Below are 22,095 nucleotides of genomic sequence, written 5' to 3' on the forward strand. Positions count from 1 at the left end.
CCTTTTAAATCTGATACCATCACCCCCTCCTCATAAAAACCTACCATTGCCTCCAGTGTTCTTACAAACCCAACCTCCAACCTTGCTTTCTGCCCCAAAGGCATGTGTTGTCACTTCCAAAATCTGTTCCCAGTTTTCCTGGAACTCCATGGCCAGAATATTGCCATCGGCTTGCGGGGGTGGGCTGACATGTCATCGTGCAAAATGACACGTGATGACATCGGGCGTGCGTCCCGATGTCATTTAGATATTTCGTTTGGAGGGCGTGCAGCTGCCTCCGACGTGCACCCATCAAACTGTCAAAGGCCTATAAAGGCCATTAGGAAAGTAGTTGAGCTAATTAATAGCGCGGCCCATTTAACCTTAAGATTGACGGGCAGGCGAAGAGTCCAAGCAGCCTTCGTGTTTTTCAGGAAACCTCATCCACAGGCGAGATGAGGTTTCCAGAAGGTTTACTAAAATCAATAAATAAATTTTGCTAAATTGACAAACTCATGTGACACTGTCACATGAGGGGACATGTCTAAATAATTTTCTCTTTCTTTATTAAAACATTTCAATATGTGCTTAATCTCCCTGAGGCAGCTCTGTGCTTCAGGAAGATTGCTGCATTCTTGCGCAGGCCCCGACTCTCTCTCCTCCCCCCGCCAGCACAGGTAACGCTGAGTGCTACGGAACGCGTTTTACGCTGGGTGGGCCTTAATTGGCCCGCCCACATAAAATGGCAGCATGCAGCCGATTGCAGGTGGCGATTGGCTCTGCGTCTGCCCCCGCCTGGTCCAGCTGACATAGGTAAGTTTCTGGCCCATGTCTGGTTCAACCTCAATCAGTTTCCATTGGAGAGGAATGAGTCAATAGCTAGGGAACAGAGTCTGAGGCGAGGACCAAAACAGTGGCTTTGGTCTTTCCAATTTAATTGGAGGAAATTTCTGCTCACCCAGCACTGGATGTTGCATAGGCAGTCTGATAATGTAGCAATAATGGGGTTGTCAAGAGAGTTGGTGGTGAGATAGATCTGGATATCGATGGCATATATGTGAAAACTAACACTGTTTTGAGATGATGTTGAAAGGGGCAGCAAAGGATAAGAAATAGGAGGGGATAGATCCTTGGGGCACACCAGAGCTAGGAGCGTGAAAACAGGAAGAGAAGCCTTTGCAACTGATACCCTGCATATGATTAGGTAGATTAGAATAGAACCAGATGACTGCAGCCAGCTGGATGATAGTGGAGAGATGTTGGAGGAGGATGTGTGGTCAACCATATCAAAGCTGCAGACAGATCAGGATAGATGAGGAAGGATACTTTATCTTTGTCATAGTCACTTAGGATGTCATTTGTGACTTTGATAAGAGCCATTTCAGCGCTGTGGCACAGGTAAAAACCTGTTTGGAAGAATTCAAACATGGAGTTCCGGGAAAGATGGGCACAGATTTAGGAGGCAATAACACATTCAAAGACTTTGGTGATGAAAGGAAGTTTGGAGATGGGGCAGTAGTTTGCAAGGATGAAGCCATGGATTTTTTTTGGAAGGGTGGGATGATAATGACAGATTTAAAGGAGAGAGAGAGAGGATAGTATCTGAAGAGAAGAACTGTTAACTATACTTCTTAGGTGGTCTCTCAGGATCCGGGTTGACTTGCTTCCACCCAGTTTCGATAGGTTCTGTTAAGCCCAAAATGTGGACTCTGCCATATGTGGGGCAGGTGGCGCTTGAAGGGTTGGGTAGATGAGTTTTTTGGAAGTTTGTGTGCTCCCTTTCCGAAGCCTTGACTTCACCCTTTTTTTCAGCCTTGATATATGTCTCACACTTTGGGTTTTATCCCTTTATCTAGGTGTCGCAATTTTAAAACTGCTGCTGTGTGACCCCTAACAAAAGCCATCCAACATGGTGCTATAATGGTGGAATATCCTAACGTTCCAATCAAACCTCATCTAAATAGTTCTACATGAATCTAATCCTTTTAGGTTGAATTTAATATACTCTGAGTTTCTGAATGTAATTACATTTAAAAATTGTAGCTGAAACTTTATGGGCAGAAATTTGCAGGCACGCACCCGACCTGATTGAGCATAAAATGTCGTGTGCAATATTTCAGTCGGCGGACATGCGGGGGATTAGGCACCGCCTGCCAACAATTAACAGAGCTATTAAGGCCACAAAAGTTCTAATTGAATGAATTTTATCGCTGCCTGTCTAACTTTACAGTTGGCAGGCAGGCAAAATGGCCAAGCGGCCTTTGGATTTTTTGGGGAACCACATCCACAGGTGGGATGAGGTTTCCAACAGCAATAAAAAATTAAATAAAAATTTTAAAAATTCATTCATAACATGTCCCTGTTCATGTGACAGAGTCACATGAGTGGGGATATGATTTTAACATTGCTAACCTTTTTATTTTTAACGTTATAAATCTTCAGCTCCGTGAGGCAGCTCTGTGCCTCATGGAGCTTTCATTGCATGCACTTATGCACATGTGCGAACTTCCCCACTTGCCCTCCTTCCGACCCAACCCTGGCAGCTCTGAGCACTGTGATGTGCGTTTCACACTGGCTAGCCGTTAATTAGCTAGCCAGCGTGAAATCGATGTTGGGGCCCGATCGAGGGTGGTGATTGGCTTCGCGACCACTCTGGGGCCTGTTTGCCACACCTGCCCGACAAGGTAAAAACCCTGGGCTACATATATTAGCCACATTTTCAGGCTATACCATTAATGGTTCTAACTCTTAACCCAGTTATAAATTGGCAGCCACTTGCAATGTAGATCGTTTTGTATATGATGGGGAAATCTCCCTGATTTGGGCAGGATTTTGGGTTTTGGACCTGGTCAGCGTCAAATGGGGTCACGACCACTCACTGTGTGGGAAACAGTCACCCTGCAGAAGGCGGGCTTACTGTCCAAGACAAGCTTTCACAGTTGGTGGGCCAATAGGAGGTTCCCCAACTCGGAAGGAGTAGCAGCCTGCAGTTCAGGTAAGAGAGAGAGAGGATGCCCCCATCTTAAGTTACCCTCTTTGCAACTTTAAAAAATTTTAAATTAAAAAATGGCCTCAAGGGCCAGGTAACCATTGTAGAGAACACTTCCATAGACTGGACTGTGGCTGCAGCTGTGACTAGGCAGGCAGGGAGGGCCTCAAAGACTGCCTAAGGTGCTGCCCCCTTTCCCCACCCCACCCCACTCCCCCACCAATCTGTTGCCAGGAGGCTCCTTCCAGGCCACCAGGAAAATGGCCTCAGCCAGGGATTGTACCAGCACACCAGCAAGCTACTAGGCCATATGTATTTGTGCACCTACCCACCTCACCTGCCCCCACATGGACATAAAAATTCAGCCCAATGTCTAGCTTTTGTTGAGTTGTCTGACCCGGAAATGAAAGGAATTGCAGTCTCTCATTGTACAGCTGGAGTGTAACCACGGGCAGCAAATCGTGCAGGTCAGTGTCTGGCAGCAGTCATGATACCTTCCTTTTGCAGGAGTCTGCATTTGAGCCACTTCAACAAATCAAATGGTGGCTAGTGGACAACAAAGTCTATCTGCTGACAACTGGTTAATCACCTCCATGCACAGAGTACGTACAATACAAGCCATGCTGTCAGATAAAGTGAGATAGAGCAGACTGTTAACATGTTGGCAGATTTGGTGTCAAGATTTATGGTGGCATGCTGCATACAGCATAACCTCATCGTGAAGAGATGACCTGTGCCAACAGCTAAACACCAAGCAGCTCAGGAGGAGGAGGAGGGAGGAGTCAACCTAGTCAGCTCTTTCTGGGCAGGTCGTCGGTGAAGAACTCATCTGTGTGCAATCAGTAATCATAACCCCAATTCTACATTCACCAATAATCCAAACCTCCCCTCTGTCACTGACCATCACAACAACTGCTTGACCACAATGAAAAAATTCTTGAAAAGCCACATAACATAAACATTCCAAGTGAATTTTATAAATGAAACCTATATTGCATAAAAATGTCAAATAATCACTCTTATGCATTCCCTTAGTGTCTGTGAACCTCTGCCTGTCCTAGTGTTCCTACTCAGTGCTACCCAGTGGCTACACCATGACTGTTAGAAGGCTGCTGGCATTTCAGTGAGATAATTGCAGATGATCTTGCAGGACGACCTTGAGCAACTCTGGGTCCAGAATGGCTGGCAATAGAATGCATCATCTTGGCATGGGTGATGCAGTCTGGACTGGCAGGTTGAGAGACAACAGCAAGAGCATTTTTGAAGTAGCATTGGTGGGAAGATGAATAAGCAACGTGTTTATGTTCCATGTAATCACTGCTACGTTATCCTAACCTTCAGCAATCCTCATAAACTATTGGAGCATAGTTCTTGAGAGCTGTAACACCCTGCGAGCCCCATTGCAAACTAATCTACAGATATGATAGCAGAAGTCTGAACGTGCATGGCAGCTGACCTTGCATAATGTTGGGTGGCTTCTGTTTGTGCTGCATTGTAAACTGTGACATTGGCCATCAGGCACTGTATCATTGTTGGCTTCACAAGTGTGTTAAGGTGGCTGACCACCAGTTCAATGCTTGAAAGGATGGGCTCAAGGCTCTGTGTGAAGTCCTGAGCCAAGTTGGTGCAGGACTCCTGTATACTGTTGAGAGTGATAGCAGGCTTTCGTGAGCTTCACAATACACCAAGCATTTTGCTGTACATATGTATCAGCTTTCCTTTGTAGACTGTCCCATCAAAGTGCTCATCTGAGTCCTCTGCAGCAGAACCTGTGTGCAGCGTCATCTCTGGCAAGTCAACACCTGTGCTATCTTTCTCTCTTGCCCAGGTTGCAGGACCCTTGCACCCAATGTCTCACCATGTTAAGAATCCTCCTCTATGCTATCTTCTAGATTATGTGTAGTGTCAGAATCTGTGCTAGTGGCTATGATTGTGATAAAAACAAAAAACTGTGGATGCTGGAAATCCAAAACAAAAACAGAATTGCCTGGAAAAACTCAGCTGGTATGGCAGCATCGGCGGAGAAGAAAAGAGTTGACGTTTCGAGTCCTCATGACCCTTCAACAGAACTGATCTTTCTTTACAAGGAGAGGGAAATATAAGCTGGTTTAAGGAGGTTCGGGGGGGCGGGTGTTAGGATAGGAGCAGATCATCAAAAGATGTCACAGACAAAAGAACAAAAGAACACAGAGGTGTTGAAGTTGGTGATATTATCTAAACAAATGTGCTAATTAAGAATGGATGGTAAGGCACTCAAGGTATGACTCTAGTGGGGGTGGGGGAGCATAAAAGATTTTAAAATAATGGAAATAGGTGGGAAAAGAAAAATCTATATAAATTATTGGAATAGAAAAAAAAACAAAAGGAAGGGGGAAGAAACAGAAAGGGGGTGGGGATGGAGGAGGGAGCTCAAGACCTAAAGTTGTTGAATTCAATATTCAGTCCGGAAGGCTGTAAAGTGCCTAGTCGGAAGATGAGGCGCTGTTCCTCCAGTTTGCGTTGGGCTTCACTGGAACAATGCAGCAGGCCAAGGACAGACATGTGGGCAAGAGAGCAGGGTGGAGTATTAAAATGGCAAGCGACAGGGAGGTTTGGGTCATTCTTGCGGACAAACCGCAGGTGTTCTGCAAAGCGGTCACCCAGTTTACGTTTGGTCTCTCCAATGTAGAGGAGACCGCATTGGGAGCAGCGAATACAGTAGACTAAGTTGGGGGAAATGCAAGTGAAATGCTGCTTCACTTGAAAGGAGTGTTTGGGCCCATGGACGGTGAGGAGAGAGGAAGTGAAGGGGCAGGTGTTATATCTTTTGCGTGGGCAAGGAGAGGTGCCATATGTGGGGGTTGAGGAGTAGGGGGTGATGGAGAAGTGGACCAGGGTAAACCGGAGGGAACGATCCCTACGGAATGCCGCCGGGGGAGTGAAGGGAAGATGTGTTTGGTGGTGGCATCATGCTGGAGTTGGCAGAAATGGCGGAGGATGATCCTTTGAATGCGGAGGCTGGTAGGGTGATAAGTGAGGACAAGGGGGACCCTATCATGTTTCTGGGAGGGAGGAGAAGGCGTGAGGGCGGATGCGCGGGAGATGGGCCGGACACGGTTGAGGGCCCTGTCAACGACCGTGGGTGGAAAACCTCGGTTAAGGAAGAAGGAGGACATGTCAGAGGAACTGTTTTTGAATGTAGCATCATCGGAACAGATGCGACGGAGGCGACGGAACTGAGAGAATGGGATGGAGTCCTTACAGGAAGTGGGGTGTGAGGAGCTGTAGTCGAGGTAGCTGTGGGAGTCGGTAGGCTTGTAATGGATATTGGTGGACAGTCTATCACCAGAGATTGAGACAGAGAGGTCAAGGAAGGGAAGGGAAGTGTCAGAGATGGACCACGTGAAAGTAGTGGAGGGGTGGAAATTGGAAGCAAAATTAATAAATTTTTCCAAGTCCCGACGAGAGCATGAAGCAGCACGGAAGTAATCATCGATGTACCGGAGAAAGAGTTGTGGAAGGGGGCCAGAGTAGGACTGGAACAAGGAATGTTCCACATACCCCATGAAGAGACAGGCATAGCTGGGGCCATGTGTCAACTCTTTTCTTCTCCGCCGATGCTGCCAGACCTGCTGAGTTTTTCCAGGTAATTCTGTTTTTGCTATGATTGTGAAATGGAGTGACGGTGCATCTTAATTATCACAGTTTATTTGCTGTTCCTTCATCAGCCTTTTCTTCCTTTTCCACTTCTTGCTGCTGCACCACTGTCAGCCAGTTTGCAGATCTTGGTCATCTGTCAGGAGAAAAACACAAGGTAATGTTGTGGTGCAAGAAGAGGTGGGGGAAGTTAGTGATGCATGCTTACATGATCTTCAACTTGTAAATCAGTAGGAAGTGTTGCATCTGGGGGAGGTGGAATGTGGGAAGGAAGATTAGATATAAGGGCACTGTCATTTTTGATGGCTTCAACTCCACCGTTAGCCACGGCCTCAGCAGTAGCCATCCTTTAATAACCTCTTGCAGCTGTCAGTCAAACTATGAACTTGCAGCCATCCAACACGACAATGATAGGTTCAAAGCAGTCAAGCAGCAATAATGTTATGATAAAAGCACTGAGGGTTATGTAAACAAATAGCTATTAAAACAGCAATCACAGATGTTTTCAATACCCAGACATGGACAGGTATGCTTTTTTTTACCGTTTTTTTGCAGGGCAGGCTATTTAAGGAACTTGACAGCTTGACAGTTCCATAGATCTTATTTGTCTTTTTACGAGCATCTACTCTAGTCTAAAATTTCGTAACTCACATTGTGGGATAAGGCCTTTGCTCCAATGGAAATGGAATATGTTTGAATTCCCATTGAGTTCAAATGGCCCTGCTGAGTTCAGGTTTCCCTCATGTGTGAGTCATGAGAGAAAACGGAATTATAGATCAGTCAGCCTGACGTCGGTAGTGGGGAAAGTTCTTGAGTCCATTATAAAAGATTTAATAGCTGAGCACGTGGAGAACAGTGGCAGAATCGAACAGAGTCAGCATGGATTTATGAAAGGGAAATCATGCTTGACAAATCTACTGGAATTTTTCGAGGATGACGGGGAGCCAGTGGATGTGGTTTATTTGGACTTTCAGAAGGCTTTCGACAAAGTCCCACATAAGAAATTGGCGTGTAAAAGTAAAGCGCATGAGATTGGGGGTAGTGTATTGAGATGGATAGAAAACTGGTTGGCAGACAGGAAACAAAGAGTAGGAACAAATGGGTCTTTTTCCGAAAGGCAGGCAATGACTACTGGGGTACCGCAGGGATCGGTGCTGGGATCCCAGTTATTCACAATATATATTAATGATTTAGATGAGGGAATTAAATGTAATATCTCCAAATTTGCAGATGACACAAAGCTGGGTGGGAGGGTGAGCTGTGAGGAGGATGCATAGATGCTTCAGTGCTTTGGACAAGCTGAGTGAGTGGGCAAATGCATGGCAGATGCAGTATAATGTGGATAAGTGTGAGGTTATCCATTTTGGTAGCAAAAACAGGAAGGCAGTTTATTATCTGAATGGCTATAAATTGAGAGAGGGGAATGTGCAGCGAGACCTGGATGTCCTTGTACACCAGTCGCTGAAGGTAAGCATCCAGGTGCAGCAGGTGGTAAAGAAGGCAAATGGTATTTTGGCCTTCATAGCCAGAGGATTTGAGTACAGGAACAGGGATGTCTTGCTGCAATTGTACAGGACCTTGGTGAGACCACACTTGGAATATTGTGTGCAGTTTTGGTCTCCTTATCTGAGGAAGGATGTACTTGCTATAGGGGGAGTGCAGTGAAGGTTTACCTGACTGATTCGCAGGGTGGTGGGACTGACATATGAGGAGCGATTGAGTCGATTAGGATTATATTCGCTGTAATTGAGAAGAATGAGGAGGGATCTCATAGAAACCTATAAAGTTCTAACAGGGTTAGACAGGGTAGATGCAGTAAGGATGTTCCCGATGGTGGGGGAGTCCAGAACCAGGGGTCACACTCTGAGGATATGAGGTGCACCATTTAGGACTGAGATGAGGAGAAATTTCTTCACCCAGAGAGTGGTGAGCCTGTGGAATTCATTACCACAGAAAGTAGTTGAGACCAAAACATTGTATGTTTTCAAGAAGGAGTTTGATATAGCTCTTGGGGCGAAAGGGATCAAAGGGTATGGGGAGGAAGTGGGAGCAGGCTATTGAGTTGGATGATCAGCCATGATCATAATGAATGGCGGAACAGGCTCACAAAATACATACTCATCAATTTGGGGGATAGAAAGAACAGAAGCTAAATTTCATTAGGTTCATTAATTTTGTTTTTCTCCCCATCAAGCGATGAACAAAGATTCATGCCATCTTGGTTCCTCTGCATGCCATGATTGTGATTGGGTGAAAGTTGCATTACCGTTTGTCTGCAAAGTGATTCGCCATGTCCGTGAATTGGAAGCAAAGACTGAAGTTTGGTTCAGACAGGTATGATTTGGAGAAATAAATTATTGAGCATTGAATATTTTGGTGAAATTATCTTTCAATAAGGCTACGGCCTGTATTGCTACACACTAGTGAGAGATCATTGTAGCCCTTGATGGCATATCCCAAGGAGTGCAATGCAGAACCAATTTCAATGATCTGACTGGAGCAACTAGGGTAAACTTACTCCACCCATTTCTCTTGAAAATGCTTCAGGTAAGATAATCTAATTCAGCAGAAGCTAGGAATTAAAGCATAAGTTGACAATCAAATATGGGACTCCTGTTAACTATATACATTTTTTTATTCATTCGCGGGTCGTGGGCTTCGCTGGCTGGGGCAGCATTTATTGCACATCCCTCATTGCTCTTGAGAAGGTGGTGGTGAGCTGCCTCTTTGAACCGCTGCAATCCATGTAGATATACCCACAGTGTGCTGTTAGGAAGGGAGTTCCAGGGTTTTGACCGAGCCACTGTGAAGGAACAGCGATACATTTCCAAGTCAGGATGGTGAGTGACTTGGAGGGGAACTTCCAGGCAGTGGTGTTTTCATCAATCTGCTGCCCTTTTCCTTTTAGGTGGTAGTAGTCATGGGTTTGGAAGGTGCTGTCTAAGAAGCCTTGGTGAATTCCTGCAGTGCACCTTGTAGACGGTATACACTGTTGATACTGTACGTTGGGAGTGAATGTTTGTGGATGTAGTGCCAGTCAAGCGGACTGCTTTGTCCTGGGTGGTGTCCAGCTTCTTGAGTGTTGTGGGAGCTGCACTCACCCAGGCAAGTGGGGAGTATTCTATCACACTCCTGACTTATGTCTTATAGATGGTGGACGGACTTTGAGGAGTCAGGAGGTGAGTTACTCGTCGCATGATTCCTAGCCTCTGGCCTGCTCTTATAGCCACAGTATTTTCTGGCAAGTCCAGTTCAGTTTTTGGTCCATGGTAACCCCCCAGGATGTTGATAATGGGAGATTCAGTGATGGTAATGCCATTGAACATCAAGGGGCAATGGTTAGATTCTCTCTTGTTGGAGTTGGTCGTTGCCTGACACTTGTGGGGCACGAATGCTACTTGCCACTTGTCAGTCCAAGCCTAGATATTGTCCAGGTCTTGCTGAATTTAGACATGGACTGCTTCAATATCTGAAATGTCATGAATGGTGCAGAACATTGTGCAATCATTAGCGAACATCCCCACTTCTGAATTTATGATGGAAGGAAGCTAGGGCTCCTTGATGCCACACTCGGGCAAATGCTGCCTTGGTATCAAGGGCCGTCACTCTCACCTCACCTCTGGAGTTCAGCTGTTTTGTCCATGTTTGAACCAAGGCCGTACTGAGCTCAGGAGCTGAGTGGCCCAGTCTGAACCCAAGCTGAGCGTCAGTGAGCGGGTTATTGCTAAGCAAATGCCGCTTGATAGCACTGTTGATGACCCCTTCCATTACTTTACTGATGATGGAGAGTAGAGTGATGGAGCGGTTTTTGGCCAGGTTGGATTTGTCCTACTTTTTTTGTACAGGACATACCTGGGCAATTTTCCACATAGCCAGGTAGATGCCAGTGTTGTAGCTGTACTGGAACAGCTTGGGTAGGGGCGTGGCAAGTTCTGGAGCACAAGTCTTCAGTACTATTGCCGGAATATTGTCAGGGCCCAAAGCCTTTGCAGTATCCAATGCCTTCAGCCGTTTCTTGATATCACCTGGAGTGAATCGAATTGGCTAAAGACTGGCATCTGTGATGCTGGGGACCTCTGGAGGTGGCTGAGATGGATCATCCACTTGGCACTTCTGGCTGAAGATTGTTGTGAATGCTTCAGCCTTGTCTTTTGCTCTGCTGTGCTGGGCTCCTGCATCATTGAGGATGGGGATATTTGTGGAGCCTGCTCCTCCATTGAGTTGTTTAATTGTCCACCACCATTCGCAACTGGGTGTGGCAGGACTGTAGAGCTTAGATCTGATCCGTTGATTGTGGGATTGCTTAACTCTGTCTATGACTTGCTGCTTATGCTGTTTGGCAGGCAAGTAGTCCTGTGCTTCGGCTTCACCAGGTTGACACCACATTTTTCGATATGCCTGGTACTGCTCTGCTCTTAGCATGCCCTCCTGCACTCTTCATTGAACCAGGGTTGATCCCCTGGCTTGGTAGTAATGGTAGAGCGGGGGATATGGCAGCTACAGACATTGTCATGTTTAATAGATATTCAGAATATCTGCTAAAATAGACTGCAGCCAGCTAAAGATCAGAGCCAGAATTTCTAATTGTGCTTGTCTTGGCTATAGTAATGGTCAACTGTTTGTAATACCATAAACATTCTCTGTGTTGACTGTTTTCGCCTGAAACATGATTTAGATCAAACTTTGTCTTATAGTTTACAGCATCTGTACAGCCGCAAACCCGAGACGGAAGTCAATTTTCAGAAAATATGAATGGGAATGCTGAGAGGTGAGAATGCTAGATAAGTGAATATTTTATTGTTTTAGAAGCAAAGTGCTTTCCTTGAAATACCTCGTGAAGGAATATTTCAATCCAATTTTATTTTTTCTCCAATCGCAAGGATAAGTTGAAAGTTGTACTTTTAAAGTTTCTCAACCTTGAAACTTCCATTATTCTTGCACTTACATTCTAAAATGTGCCAAGGTGCTTCACAGGAGTTTTATCAAACAAGATTTGACACAAGCCACATAAGGAGATATTTGGGCAGATGCTTAAAAGCTTGGTCAAAGAGGTAGGTTTTAAGGAGTGCCTTAAATGATGAGTGGTAAAGAGGAAGAGCATTATTTGGAAGGCATTTCTTGAATTTGGGTCTTGACAGCTGAAGGCACAGCTGCCAATGGTGGAGTGATTAATATCATCAGTGATGATGAAGAGGCTAGAATTGTGGGTGCAAAAGTATCTTTGGAGTGAGGTTGCAGGCAGTTAGAAAAGTAGGGAGGGGTGAGGCCATGATGGAATTTGACTTGCCGTAAGTTAGGACCCTGGCAGCAGAGTTTTGGATGACATCTCATTTATGGAGGGTGGGAGTTGGGAGGCCGGCCAGGAGTGCATTGGAATAGTATAGTCTAGAGATAACAAAGACATGGTTGTTTCAGCGGCAGGTGAACAACTGCAATATGCGTCACAGCTGCTTTGTTTGATAATGCCGAAATACTTTGAGTGGATTGAATTCATTCAGCTGAATTTTGTGGGCTGAGGCTGAAATGTGATTTATGTTCACTTTTTTTTGTTTGTTGTAAATGTTTCTAAAAATTTACTTCGTAAGGATGTAGAACTGAATCATACAAAGCAAAAACTTTTACTTTTGATTCCTGGCCTGTGCTGAATTTACAAAAAAGACCAGGGTTGTCAGTAGGAACAGTACAATTAATCTGCATTCCTCTGATCTGAGGGTAAAATCACCCAACTCCCATGCCTGAGGGTTAGACATTAAACTTTACTGGGAAATTTATTTGTATGAGGTGAGGATGAATTTCTGATGTTTTCCATACTATCTATTCTTAAGCATGAAGAATAGCCACTTGGTAAGGTATACAAGTGCTGTAGAACCACATGTAAATGGGGTGGAGAAAAAAATATAATGTTTGCGGAAGATACTCAATTTCAGCTATGGTTTTATGCAAAATTACATATAAGAAATGAGTATCAAACTTGAAAATGTGAAAATATCATTTCTAACTGACAAATATAATTATATAACAAACATGATTGAAAATTTAAATGTTTTCCATGTAAGCCTTACATTTTAAAAAATTATATAAAATTACAGTTCATATTTGGTTATGATAATACTGTTAAATGTTGGCCAGAGTGTTTGTAACACATATTTTGCTCCAATTCTGCCTTTTGTAGATATGTAATGCCAGCTGAAAATAACTTTAATCAAACACTTTCCAGTGACCTGACTTCACCTAACCTTTGTGTTAAAGGTGTTGGACTTGAGGCAACAGGTATGACTATTATAAAAAGTTATAGAATATACTTGTAATTGGTCCTCTGACCTAACCTTTACACAAAATACTCCTTTAAATTCAAAAGTTAAAAGTAATTAAGTCTTGTTTTATATATTAGCTGTAACTATATCTATTTTTTGAGCAACAATTGTATTGACAAACAACAGAAAAGAATAATGGGTATTCATTAAAATTATGGGCTACAAAATTTGTTTTGGCGCTATAGGTGATGTTTGGTATCAAAGTGGCATCCATGCTGTGCATGGACACTTCTGGTTCCACCTGCGACAGATGCCATTAGTGTAGGTGTTTGGAAGTGCGCCATGAGTATATAGAATAGGAAACCTGTGACACCAGTGCTGCCGTTTTTGACCTTGCCACTCCAGCTGACATGTGCACAGCTAACTATGTGTTTAGCAGCAAGAAGGATCTGCTGCCATTACTATTTAAAGGGATCTTCAACTACTTTCAGGTTAGTTGCTGATTGATTTCTATTGGCTCTGTCTGAGATTGTAGAGTTGTAGTGAGGTTTTTGCTGCTTTTTAAAGTTGGTGAAGTCGACAAGGAATGGCACTGCACATAGTGAAGGTGCAGGCCTTGGTTCTGACATCAAGGATCTGGTCAGGCTAGTTATTCCCAGTCTGGGGTGCTGTAGTGACAGTAACCTTTGGCCTGCAGCATGAGAGGGCAATTGAATAGAGGCAGTACAAAAAAGGACAACTGCTTGTAAAGAAAGGGGTTGAGGGGGAAGAACGACACTTAGCAAGGAAGCCTTATCCACTCAGGAGTATTTCTTTTACCTCAACATAAGCTTAGAACAGTGTACATGTCGGCTGTTTTACAAAGCATGTGCTCTCTGAAATCTGCCATCTCAGGCAAACCTGCAGTCTCTAAACAGAGCATGGGTGGTGCTGCCAGTGGCTTTGAAGGTCATGGCATTGGCATGAGTTTCTTTGCATTGGGACCTTTCCAGATTGGAGCATGCAACATCTCTAACATCCTGCCAGTTTGCTGTCGACTGCTGCAGAACAGAGGTATTTTATCTGATCAGAGAGAAACAGATAGAATATGCAGATGGCTTTGCCAAGCTAGGGAGCTTCCCCATGCTCGTGACTGAGTGCAAGCCTGGAAATTTGGTCTAGCAAAGGAGAAGTTGCTGTTCTGATCTTTACAAAAACGAGTGGTCTGAGAGAAGGAGCTGAAGACCAGCTGAGGCATGTGAGAGCTGAAGTTGAAAGCATTAATTAGGTGAGTAGGTAGGTGAGAGGTTGGTGAGTTTTAAGTTTTTTCCCCCACTCTAAATCAGGGCAGTAGCTTAAACTGGTACTGGGGAGTTAGATATAAGTATTATGTTAAATTTATAGCTTAATTAGTTAAATCATTTGATATAACTACAAATAATCATTGAGTGGTATTTCTAAACCTAATTTGTTAAACAAAACACAGTAAACATGGCAGAGCTGTTGATGTGTTACAGCTGTAGCATGTGGTGTGTGGTGGACATCTGTGTGATCCATAGCAGTAAGTGCTTGCAGCTAGAGGTACTTCAGCTCAGAGATGATGACCTGGAGTCTGAACTTTGGACACTGCGATGCATCAGGGAGGAGGAAAGTTCCCTGGACACTTTGTTTCACGAGGCAGTCACACTCCTTAAGCTAGTTACTTTGAATTTGGTTCATGGTCAGGGACAGGAGGCTGTGACTATGAGTAAGGCAGATATGGAAATCCAGAAGGTAGCACTGGAGGAGCCTCAGCTCTAGCAATTGTTTAAAAGATTCAAGGTTCTTTCAGCTTGTGTGGACAATGGCAGGAACTGCAGGGAGGATGAGCAAACTGACCACGGCAGCATGGTGCAGTTGGCCATTCAAGAGGGGTAGTTTAAAGCAATGCAGTTGTAGTAAGGAGCAATGTTGTTAGAGGGATAGATACGATTCCCTGTTGAGACAAGTCCTGAAGGCTGTGTTGCCTGCCCAGTGCCAGGGCTAAGGACATCTCCCCAAGGATGGAGAAGAACTTGAGTGGGAGGGGAAGGATCCAGTTGTTGCAGCCTATGTAGGTACCAGTGACATAGATTGGACTAAGAAAGAGGTTCTGCTAAGGGAGCATGAGCAGCTAGGGACAAAATTAGAAGACAGAGCCACAAAGGTAATAAACTCTGGAGTACCACCGGAACCATGAGCTTATTGGCAGAGGGTAAATAAGATTAGAGAGTTGAATATGTAGCTCAAAGATTGGTGTGGGAGAAATGGGTTTTGATGGCTTTCACCTTAATCACTCTGGGACTAGAGAACGGGTGAATTGTGCAGCAAGGGTTGTAGAGAGAACTTTAAACTAAATAGTGGGCAACGGGTTCATGTGAGGGGAGATTAGGAAAGTTAATGAGAAAGGACAAGGCAATAGTGCAGGGTAATGTTACAGGTAATGATAACCAGACCATGATGGGAAGGGACAGAATGTATAAACATAAGAGTGCACCAGAAAAAAAGGTCAGAGTAGACACAAACAATAAAAAGACAGAATTAAAGGCTCGCAGCTTTTGCGACAAGGTAGATGAACTGTTAGCACAAATAGAAATAAACTATTACAGAGATGTAGTTGTTAGGTAACCAAGGCTGGGACTTGAATATTCAAGGGTACTTGACATTTTGGAAGGACATGAAGAAAGGAAAAGGAGGTGGGGCGCTGTTAATCAAGGATGATATCAGCACAATGGCAAGAAATGATCTTGGTCCAGAGGATTAAAGTGTAGAATCAGTTTGGGTGGAGATAAGAAATAGCAAGGGAAAGATGTTATTGGTGGGAATGGTTTAATGGCCCACTAACAGCAGCTACACAGTAGGACAACAGATACATCAAGAAATAATCAGAAATAACTGTGTTCCTCTCCGCAGATGCTGTCAGACCTGCTGAGTTTTTCCAGGTATTTTTATTTTTGTTTTGGATTTCCAGCATCTGCAGTTTTTTTGCTTTTATCTTAAGAAATAATCAGGGCTTGCAAGAAAGCTGGTGCAATAATCATGGGTGACATTAATCTTAACATTGATTGAACAAATCAAATTGGCAAAGGTAGCCTGTATTCGGGTCAGTTTCTTAGCACAATACATTCTGGAGCCATCAGGCAACAGGATATTTTGGACCTGGTAATGTGTCAGCAGACAAGATTAATTGAATACCTGTATAGTAAAGGATCCTCCAGGCAACAGTGATCATAAGCTGATAGAATTTAATATTTAGTTTGAGAGTGAAAAATATAGGCCCTTAACTAGTGCCTGAAACTTAAATAAAGGTAATTTTAAGAGTATGAAGACAGAATTGGTAAAAATTGACTGGTTGATAGGTTAAAATAGAAGACAGTAGAGAAGCAGAGATGGACAATTAAGGAGATATTTCATAACTCTCATCAAAGATTTATTCCATTAAAGGACAAAGACCCTGTCAGATGGGTGCACCATCCTTGGCTGACTAAGGGAAGTTAAGGGTGACATCAAATTGAAAGAAAAGGCTACAATGCTGCGAAGATTAGTGGTAGGCCAGAAGATTGGGAATGTTTTAGAAATCTGCAAAAGATGACTAAAAAAAAATAAAAGGGGAGCAACTGGAGTATGAAGGAAAGCTAGCAGAAAATATAAACAGAGACTTAATGAATTAAAAGTGAGTATTGAAAGCCAGAAAGCAAAAGTTGCATGTAGAGACAAGCTGCATAATTGTTTTAGGACAAATAACCCCAGGGGATACATGGAAGTGTATGCCTAAAATGTTAGGCTTTACATCAAAAAGGAGAGATAAACCCTTTTTTCCTCAGACAATCCTCATGATTTTGCAAATGCACTGAATGGATTTTTAGCCGGTTTGAAAATGATGAGTTTGAGGAATATGTAATTTTGTAGCAGGCCTCACTTCATGAATTACAGCAATCTCTTGTTACTACCAACAAATGGGAGGTAGAGAAGCAATTCAAGTGAGTGAATTCATAGAAAGCATGTAGCCCAGATCAGATCAGTGGAAAACTGTTCCATGTTGTTGGAAATCAGCCCGCATCGTTCCGGTTTCTAAGAACGGTTACTAAGTGATGGCCTGTTGAGCCGAATGATTACCAGACAGTTGCTCTTACATCGCTAGTCATGGAGTGTTTTGAGCGGATAGTGTCAAAGCATCTTTTAGATTACTTTCGGTCTGTCTGCAAGCATGACCCAGACCTTGGTCCATTTCAACACACCACCCTGCTCTCATGCCCACATGTCCGTCCTTGGCCTGCTGCAGTGTTCCAGTGAAGCTCAACGCAAACTGGAGGAACAGCACTTCATCTTTTGATTCGGCACTTTACAGCCTTCCGGACTTAACATTGAGTTCAACAACTTCAGATCATGAACTCTCTCCTCCACCCCGCCCCCTTTCCGATTCCCCTTTTTTCTAATAATTTATATATTTTTAAAAAATATTTTTCTTTTCCCACCCATTTCTATTATTATTTTAAAATTTATTTCCATCCATTGTTTTATCTCCACCTTTTAGCCTATTTCGATCCCTTCCCCCTACCCCACCCCTACTGGGGCCATCTGTCACTTGCTCGACCTGTTTTCTACCCTTAATGTCACCATTAGTACATCCTTTAGCTAACATCACTAGTGTCAACACCCCTTTGTCCTTTTGTCTATGACATCTTTGGCAAGCCCTTCTTTGCCTCCACCTATCACTGGCCCTCTATCTAGCTCTACCTGTCCCACCCCCCTCAAACAGTTTATATTTCACCTCATTTCTGTTTTTCTTTAATTCTGATGAAGAGTCATACGGACTTGAAACGTTAACTGTCTTCTTCTCTGCAGATGCTGTCAGACCTGCTGAGTTTGTCCAACTATTTTTATTTTTGTTTCAGATTTCCAGCATCTGCAGTATTTTGCTTTTATCTTTTAGATCTACTTTGTGTCATCAGAGAATTTAGCAACCATACCTTCAGTCCTTTCATCCAAGTCATTTACATAAATTGTAAAAAGTTGAGGTCGCAGCACTGATCCGTGTGGCACACCACTTGTTACATATTGCCAACCAGAAAATGACCCATTTATGCCTACTTTCCGTTTCCTGTTAGCTAGCCAATATCCATGCCAATATGTTACCCTCTACACCGTGAGCTTTTATTTTCCTGCAATAACCTTTGGTGTGGCACCTTATCAAATGCCTTCTGGAAATCTAAGTACAGTACATCCACCAGTTCCCCTTTATCCACAGTATATGTTACTTCTTCAAAGAGCTCCAATAATTGGTTAAACATGATTTCCCTTTTACAAAACCATGTTGACTCTGCCTGATTACCTTGAATTTTTCCAAGTGCCCTGCTATAACACCTTTAATAATAGCTTCTAACATTGGATTTTCTGAGGGAAAAGCAACTGGAAGATTTGCTCTAGCTTGCAGCTAGAAAATCAACAGTCATCCTCATGGAGCCTTGTGGCAGAAGAGTTAGCTTGGGAAGCTGTGGGAAGGCAGTTAGATATCTGTCAGCAACCTGAACAAGGAACTGAGGCATCCACAGTTGTGAGGTCTGTAAAGAAAAAGTGGAGGGTTGCGTAGCCAAAAAACTAATGGAAGAACCCCCATAGAATCTTACCTCAAAGGAATACTAAGGAGAATTAAAATACACTCCAGAGAGCCGTGTCAAACCTTGTGGGTTGGTCACAGGGAAAGTGAATGAACCTTCAAGATTTTGTAAGATAAGGGAATGCTTAGTCTGAAGTGAAAAGCAAAGCTGAATTTATAGCATAAATCTTTATAAGCTTTAGTGTTAAATTGATGGAGGTTGCTTTGTTTAATTGCTCTTTTATATACAATAAAGTTTGTTTTTATCAAAAAGGTGAAATCATGTGGCATAGTTAATTAATTGCTGGGTGTTCAGATTTCTTCTTTAAATGTTAACAGTTCCTAACTGATTGTAATATTATTGATAGTATGGATATGTGCTTGAAAGCTCATCTTGAGCTCACATATGACATTGAGGTTGTGAACAGTCTGGTTTCCACCTCAAACAGTTGCCATGGCGAGTGACGTCAGTGGCGACAGAGCATTATTTGTGGCGGAACCAAAAATAAATACTTCAGTCTTCCAAATTTTTCATTGGAGAAAATTTCTGCCCATTCAGTACTGGATGTAAGATAAGCAGTCTGACAATTTGTGGACAGTGGAAGGGTTGAGAGAGGTGCTGCTGAGGAAGAGCTAGGTGTCATCAGCATATATGTGGAAATTGAATTGTTTTTAGATGATATTGCTAAGGGGCAGTGATTAAATGAAGGTGGGAATGGTCCAAGGATAGATCCTTGAGGGACACCAAAGGTAACTGTGTAGGAATGGGGCAGGTGGAGCTGGATAGAAGGCCAGCGATAGGTGGGGACAAAGGAGGGATTGACAAAGGTGTCATGAACTAAAGGACAAAGGGAATATTAATGGCAGGGGTTAGTGCTAGAAAGGTGCTGATAGTTGCATAAAGGTAAGAAAGCAGAATGTGACAATAGCAGAACAAGGGTAGCATTGTGTGACAGAACAACATGGAACAAGTAACAGATGATCCTGGAGGGGACGGAGTGATGAGAAAAAAGGGATGGAAAATGGGATAGAAGGGGAAAAAAGGGGGATAAGATCACAGATAAATGAATAAAATTAAAAATAAGTGGATAAAAAATAAATATGAATGTAGAAAAAAGGAAAAAGGGGGAGAGGATGGAGGAGAGAGTTCGTGGCCTGAAGTTGTTGAACTCAGTGTTAAGTCCATAAGGCTGTAAAGTGCCTAATAGGAAGATGAGGTGTTGTCCTCCAGTTTGTGTTGGGCTTCACTGGAACATTGCAGCAGGCCAAGGACAGACATGTGGGCATGAGAGCAGGGTGGTGTGTTGAAATGGCAAGCAATCAGAAGATCTGGGTCATGCTTGCGGACAGACTAGAGGTGCTCCGCAAAGCGGTCACCCAGTCTGTGTTTGGTCTCTCCGACGTAGAGGAGACACATTGAGAGCAGCTGATGCAGTAGACCAAATTGAAAGAGGTGCAAGTGAAGCGCTGCTTCACTTGGAAGGAGTATTTGGGCCCTTGGACGGTGAGGAGGGAGGAGGTAAAGGGGCTGGTGTTGCACCTTCTGCGATTGCTTGGGAAAGTGCCCTGGGAACGGGATGAGGTGTTGGGGGTAATGGGGAAGTGGACCAGGGTGTCCAGAAGGGAACGGTCTTTGCGGAACGCTGTGGGGCGTGGTGTGTGATAGGGAAATGTGTTTGGTAGTGGCATTATGCTGGAGTTGGTGGAAATGGCAGAGGATGATCCTTTGAATGCGGAAGCTGGTGGTGGAAAGTGAGGACAAGGGGGACCCTATCATGTTTCTGCGAGGGAGGGGAAGGTGTGAGGGTAGAGGCGCGGGAGATGGGTCTGACATGGCTGAAGGGCCCTGTCAACCATAGTTGGCATGAATCCTTGGTTAAGGAAGAAGGAAGACATGTCCGCAAGCATGACCCAGACCTTCTGGTCGCTTGCCATTACACACCATCCTTCTGATTTTTTGTTGCCTGTGTGATTTCGTGCTCGTCACACGGGCAAAACGGGCAGGTGGCCAGCCGACCATTTCAAAAATCTCATCCATGGGCGAGATAGAAAGAGTCAGCAGTTTGTCATCTTGTTGAATGCATTTACAAAATCCAAATACACTACATCCACTGGTTTCCCTATGATCCATCCTATTACTGTAGTTACATCCTCAAAAAATTCTAATGGATTTGTCAAATGTGATTTCCATTTCATAAATCCATGTTGAAGCTGTTTAATCTTATTTATTTCTAAGTGCCCTGTTACTATGTTCCTAATAATAGAGTCCAGCATTAATGTTAGACTAAAAACAAAAAAACTGCGGATGCTGGAAATCCAAAACAAAAACAAAAACAGAACTGGTTCTGTCAAAGGGTCATGAGGACTCGGAACGTCAACTCTTTTCTTCTCCGCCGATGCTGCCAGACCTGCTGAGTTTTTCCAGGTAATTCTGTTTTTGTTTTTGTTAATGTTAGACTAACTGGCCAATATTTCCCTGTCTTCTCATTTCCTCCTTCCTTAAATAGCGGGGTTATGTTTGCTACCTCCCAATCCTTGAGAACTGTTTTGGAATCTAAGGAATTCTGGAAGATCAAAAACAATGCATCCACTATCTCTGCTGCTACCTCTTCTAAAACCCCAGGATGCAGGTCGTCAGGTTCATGGGATTTGTCACCACTTCATCCCATTAAGTTCTCCAGGGCTATTTCTTTTCTTATACTGATTTCTTTATTTTCCTCATTTTCACCAGATCCTTTCTTCCCCATTATATCCTCCCCATGACATTCAATGACATTACCATCATTGAATGCCCCCACTATCAACATCCTGGGGGGGTTACCATTTCCCAGAAACTGAACTGAACCAGCCAGGCAAATACTGTGGGCAGAATTTTCCCAGATTTGCATGAAGTGAGGTGGTGGACGGATACCCGCCGGCCTCAATGCTGGGTTTTCACGCCCTATTGTCCCAAACCTGCCTCATTATTTATGTACTCCCAGGAAACGTGCTGTTTCCATGGTGGGCGGGCTCTCTTTTGCCCACCGGTCATCACCTCACCAACGCATCACACCAGGTGCCATGTTTAAAGTCCAGTGGTAAGCACAGCACTCATTGCTTCCAGCTCACCATTGCTGCATGGAAGACATTGTCAGCAAAGGAAAAAAGACTGCAGCCCCCTGCTTCGATGACAGGTCCCTCAAGCAACTACTGGACGCCGTGGAGTCCCAGCGCCATGTCCTGTACCCCTGCTCTGGCTGCAGGATGGGCAGCAACGTGACTAGTCCAACTTGAGAGGTGATGGCTGCAGTGGTCAGCGCCAACGCCCTTCAGAAGAGAACAACCATCCAGTGCGATAAGAGGAAGAGGGTAAGTCATTCTTCTCATCAATCTCAACTCACACGCTCTCAAACCCATCCTACATCCACAGAGCCCTCACTCACTGCCAGTTTAAGGGACGTCACCATTCACTCTTTTGCACACACCATCATTGTCTTCATCCCGTCCATGGGACCATTCACCACCCACATAGGCCAGGCATACATATTATCTGGCTTGGCAGGCGTTTTGCTTACTCTTTCTCCATCTCTATCCATGCAGGACAAGCTGGCACACAACACGAGAGAGAGGCCGCAAACCTTTGGCGGAATGCCCAAAATCAAGAT

At 44.0% G+C, this 22,095-nt stretch overlaps 1 protein-coding gene across 1 annotated transcript in view; it reads left to right on the forward strand.

Moving 5' to 3' along the window:
* Window positions 1-22,095, forward strand: part of LOC121278821 (coiled-coil domain-containing protein 178) — a 211,184-nt gene that overhangs the window by 16,673 nt on the left and 172,416 nt on the right. Inside the window, exons 4-6 of the mRNA XM_041189276.1 lie at window positions 8,799-8,938; window positions 11,299-11,372; window positions 12,777-12,874. Of these exons, the coding sequence (XP_041045210.1) occupies window positions 8,799-8,938; window positions 11,299-11,372; window positions 12,777-12,874 (312 nt within the window). The remainder of the gene's footprint in view (window positions 1-8,798; window positions 8,939-11,298; window positions 11,373-12,776; window positions 12,875-22,095) is intronic.

The sequence above is a fragment of the Carcharodon carcharias genome, chromosome 6, assembly GCF_017639515.1.
Source record: "Carcharodon carcharias isolate sCarCar2 chromosome 6, sCarCar2.pri, whole genome shotgun sequence".
Classification (NCBI taxonomy): Eukaryota; Metazoa; Chordata; class Chondrichthyes; order Lamniformes; family Lamnidae; genus Carcharodon; species Carcharodon carcharias.